This window comes from Chelonoidis abingdonii, chromosome 5 (genome assembly GCF_003597395.2).
Source record: "Chelonoidis abingdonii isolate Lonesome George chromosome 5, CheloAbing_2.0, whole genome shotgun sequence".
NCBI classification, from domain to species: domain Eukaryota; kingdom Metazoa; phylum Chordata; order Testudines; family Testudinidae; genus Chelonoidis; species Chelonoidis abingdonii.
In genome coordinates, this window is record NC_133773.1 from 57,842,642 (window position 1) to 57,847,635 (window position 4,994).

General features: G+C 55.0%; 1 protein-coding gene across 1 annotated transcript; it reads left to right on the forward strand.

Annotated features, from left to right (window-relative positions):
* The first annotated feature begins 2,567 nt into the window (after positions 1–2,567).
* Positions 2,568–4,431, forward strand: POU4F2 (POU class 4 homeobox 2). The gene is made up of 2 exons (XM_032764886.2): positions 2,568–2,798; positions 3,102–4,431. Exons 1-2 carry the CDS (start codon positions 2,568–2,570, stop codon positions 4,041–4,043), a joined length of 1,173 nt encoding a protein of 390 aa, XP_032620777.1. The 3' UTR covers positions 4,044–4,431.
* Positions 4,432–4,994: the final 563 nt, after the last annotated feature.

A 4,994-nucleotide genomic window follows, 5' to 3' on the forward strand; every position in this document is an offset into this window, starting at 1 on the left:
GGTGCAGACGGAGGGATGAGATGCTCCTCACCGCTTGTTTTGGAAATGTAGGGCCAGATCCTGCTCCAATGTGATATCAGTCCTAAAAGTCCTGGTGTCTCCAGAGGGAGCAGCATGGGGCCCTTATGGAGCCTCATGATAAAGGGCTGCAACAACATATGGGAAAGCAGGGTGAGAATCCTGCACCAGCTCGCCACATGCTCTACCCGCTTCGGCTCCTGCACCCGCTCCCTCCAATACCAGCTTCAGCACCTCCTACCTCTAACATCACCATCCCCAGCTATTCAATGCTCCCCCAGGCTCTGGCACCAGCTCCCCCCTGCACCGGTTTCCTCCAACACCAGACTCCCATGCACCAGCTCCCTGATTCTCCGGAACCAGCTCCAGCACTTCTCCCTCCAACCCCAGCTCTCCCCCAACAGCGGCTCCTGCATCCTCTCAGGCGCCCAGCGCGCTCGGCTAAAGCTAAAGAGATGGTGGAAGTGCTACAGACAAAGGTCTGAGGAGCGCGGCAGGGGAGGAGGCAGCACCTTGTTTGGAGGGAATAAAAGTGCGTCCGCTTCAGAGAGAAGCGGCTGGGCACAAAGTGCTGCCAAAGTGCCTGCGTGACTGGATAAAAATAGGAACAAGCGGCGGTGGAAATGAAGATAAGTGGAGCTTGTGCCAGCCTGTCTGGGTGATGGTGGGGGTGTCCTCCTACTGCATCTGCGCAACGCAGGCTCTCTGGGCACCCCTCCCTCCTTCATTGTGGCTAATGAAGAAGAATAATTGGAACGGAAAGGTTTTCAGATGGATCCACACCAGAGAGGGGAACAGTCCCTACACACTTTCCACACCCACAAGAAGTATCCCCATCCACACCAGATATCCTCACCCACACTTCCGCACCTATAGCAGGTACCCTCACACACAGCCCCCCCCACATCAGATACCCCCCACACACTTCCCCCACCTATAGCAGGTATCCTCACACACAGCCCCCTCATCAGGTACCCCACACACAGCCCCCCACATCAGGTACCCTCCACATCGCCCCCCCCCACATCAGGTACCCTTTATATCAGGTACCCCCCCACACTTCCCCCACCTATAGCAGGTACCCTCACACACAGCCCCCCCATCAGGTACCCCACACACAGCTCCCCACATCAGGTACCCTCCACACAGCCCCCCTCCACATCAGGTACCCCCCCACACTTCCCCCACCTATAGCAGGTACCCTCACACACAGCCCCCCCCACATCAGGTACCCCACACTCAGATCCTCCCTCACATCAGGTACCCTCCACAAGCTCCCCCCCACATCAGGTATTCCCCCCAACACCTTCCCCCACCTATAGCAGGTACCCCAACAGCCCTTCCATCCACCCACAAGTATTCCCACACACAGCGCCCCCCCATTGCAGGTACCCTCACACCCTGCTCCTCTATATCAGGTATCTCCACATAGCTTCCCCCCTACAGAAGGTACCCCCAACACCCCACAGCTCTTCCCCCACACACCCACACACCCCATGTACACGTCTACACACTTCGTACATACATCCCATTCAGACACTACACACAAACACACACAGTCTGTGCAGACACTCCATGCACCCCCCCACTCTGTACTTACACATGCTCAGATACAGCCCCCCCACCTCACACTCAGATACTCTCTCGCGCGCCATATACACATCCCGCACACGCCATATACACGCCCCTACGCGCTCTGCCTCTCCATCCTTATCCGCCCCCCCCACCTTTTCGCTCACCCTCCTCTCCCCGCTCCCCGGATTGCCAACCTCCCCCCACCACTTAAATATTTCCCCCCACATAGTCGCAGGACGCATGCGTCCACCTCGCCCCGGTCTCGCCTCCATCCAATGGGCGAAGAGCGGCGAGAAACAGAGGGAGAGAGAAAGCCTCACAGCCCAGTTCCAGTGATGGTTCTTCCGCACAAGGCACCTACCGGGCCAAGGTGCGCGGCAGCCGGAGCAGAGGCAGCACCAGAACAATAGGGCGCCGGACTCCTGCCTCCTCCAGCCGCGCTGAGAAGGGGGCTCGGAGCCTGGCAAGGGCCAGGCGCAGACTAGGGAGGAGAGAGGGATACGCTCCGCTTGGGGCTGGTTTGTGGCTCGGCGGCCCGGAGAAGGGGCCGAGCCGGGGGGCTGCAGGAGGGAGTTTCCCGCGGGGTGGGCTGGCGGGAGGGCAGGCAAGGGGGACTCCCGGGGAGCGGAGCCGGGAGCCGGGGAGAGGCGCTCGGAGGGCTGGGCGGGGGCGAGCCAGGCAGGCGGGGAGGGAGGCAGAGAGGGACCCGGCGCCAGGGCGGGAAGCGGAGCGGGGAGTTAGGCAGAGGCAGGGCGGAGCAGCCAGGCGGCTGGAGGGGCAGTCTGCGGACCGGCTGCCGCCGGAGAGGAGGCGGCGGCGGAGGCTGCACCGGGGGCTGAGGGAGGAGAGCGAGAAAAGCTCCTCGCGTCCCCGCGCCACCTTCCATCTCGGGGCGGCTGCAACGGCAGCCTCAACTTCCCGCCTCCTTCCTCGTCTCCGCTGTGGGCTGGGCGGGCCCCCCACCGCCGGCGAGGATGATGATGATGTCTCTGAACAGCAAGCAGCCCTTCAGCATGCCCCACGGCAGCGGCAGCCTGCACGAGCCCAAGTACTCGGCGCTGCACACCGCCTCCCCCTGCACCTCCGCCGCTGCCGCCCCCTCGGCCAGCTCTCCCAGCAGCACCAGCAGCGGGGCCGCCAGGAGCAACACCAGCACCAGCAGCAGCTCGGAGGCGATGAGGCGAGCCTGCCTCCCAACCCCCCCGGTAGGCACGTCCTGCAGCAGCCCCGCTTTAAGGCACATGCCCACGGCCCCCTTGATCTGCACGCTGTTTCTTTCATGTCTGTCCAGCAAATCACCCAGCACCCCCCGGCTCTCTCCCCGGCGCTTGCCTTTCATATTAATTTTTATAACCTGGGATGTTGCATGTGCCTCGTGTTGTGCGTGTGTCTCTCTCGCTCTCTCTTTTGCCATGTTGGGGATGTGTTAATGGCCCAGAGGCGTGCGGATGCGGAGGGAGGGCGATCCCCTGTTGACAGTAATATGTGCCTTCTGTTTGCAATTGCAGAGCAATATATTCGGCGGTCTGGATGAGAGTTTGCTGGCCCGCGCTGAAGCCCTGGCGGCGGTGGATATAGTTTCCCAGACCAAGAGCCACCACCATCACCCGCCTCATCACAGTCCCTTCAAGCCGGACGCTACTTACCACACCATGAACACCATCCCTTGCACCTCTGCTGCCTCCTCCTCGTCGGTGCCCATTTCCCACCCTTCGGCCCTGTCTGGCACTCACCACCACCACCACCACCATCACCACCACCACCACCAGCCTCACCAGGCTTTGGAAGGGGAGCTTTTAGACCACATCACTCCAGGGCTGGCTCTGGGGGCCATGACCGGACCCGACGGCTCGGTGGTCTCCACGCCAGCCCATGCGCCTCACATGGCCAGTATGAACCCTATGCACCAGGCGGCTCTAAGCATGGCCCATGCCCACGGGCTGCCTTCTCACATGGGATGCATGAGCGACGTGGACGCAGATCCCCGGGATTTAGAAGCTTTTGCAGAGAGGTTCAAGCAGAGGAGGATCAAACTCGGAGTAACACAGGCAGATGTGGGATCTGCCCTGGCCAACTTGAAGATCCCAGGGGTAGGCTCACTGAGCCAAAGCACCATCTGCAGGTTTGAGTCCCTTACGTTGTCCCACAATAACATGATCGCCCTCAAACCCATCTTGCAAGCCTGGCTAGAAGAAGCAGAGAAATCTCACCGGGAGAAGCTCACCAAACCAGAGCTCTTCAACGGAGCAGAGAAGAAGAGAAAGCGCACCTCTATCGCTGCACCTGAGAAGAGGTCCTTGGAAGCCTATTTTGCCATCCAGCCACGTCCTTCCTCGGAAAAAATAGCGGCCATCGCAGAGAAACTGGACCTCAAGAAGAACGTGGTCCGGGTCTGGTTCTGTAATCAGAGACAGAAACAGAAACGAATGAAATATTCTGCTGGGATTTAAAGTCTGTGGGAGCTTTTTTTAAAAAAAAAATCGGCAACAAGACACACTTTGATATTTCTCTATAGTGAGATACAGAGACAAACACAGAGAGACAGACAGAAAGTCCGACAGAGAAAGAGAAACACACAGAGACTGTCAAACAAGAAGTAAATTGTCAAATTTAGGAAAGTTCCCCTTGGAGAGAACCACTGCTTGTTCAGAATGATAGTATAAAACAGAGACTAATTTTTTTGAAGGCAGATAAGAAATTCTTTTTAAAGGACCGAAGACGTATCAAGTAAGATTTGTTTTTATTATTAAAGACATCACCCGTGTTCAGATTTAAAAGTACACTTTGCAACTATTTTTCAGAAAATAAATTGACTCGAAACTGAAACTTTAATCTAGAGTTGAGGCTTATACCGCGAGAAAGACATCTCAAAAGTATTTTGATTTAAAAAAAAAGATCGCAGGTTTTTCTGCATTTACACTGCGTATTATAAATATATATATATATATTTTTACTGTGGTTATTATCCTTTCCTTCGCTGACGTTATTATGCTTAAGAAAAGAATTGATCCTGCTGTGTTCACTGATCTTTAAAAGCTATTATTAGATTACTGCCAAACAACCCCTTGTAAATTATTAATTTTATCTCTCCAGCAACTTCATTCTGTGCTCATTCTAACTAATTACACCTCTTTAAACTAAGTCTTTATAAAAGTAAAAAAAAAAAGGTATGGATAGTGCAAATCAAATACTTTGTGTTGATAGAATTTATTATCTTAAGCTTTTTCCTTCTTATAAAAATATCCCTTTTGGCCATCTGTAAATTGTCGCCTGAAACTAAAATATTTCTCTGGCCAGTATTCTTATTTGTAAGGCGTTGGCACTCTATAATAGATGTCCTACATTATCTGTGTAGATTGATTCACTGTCCGAGGTATTTGTTTACTGCATTACATATTTAA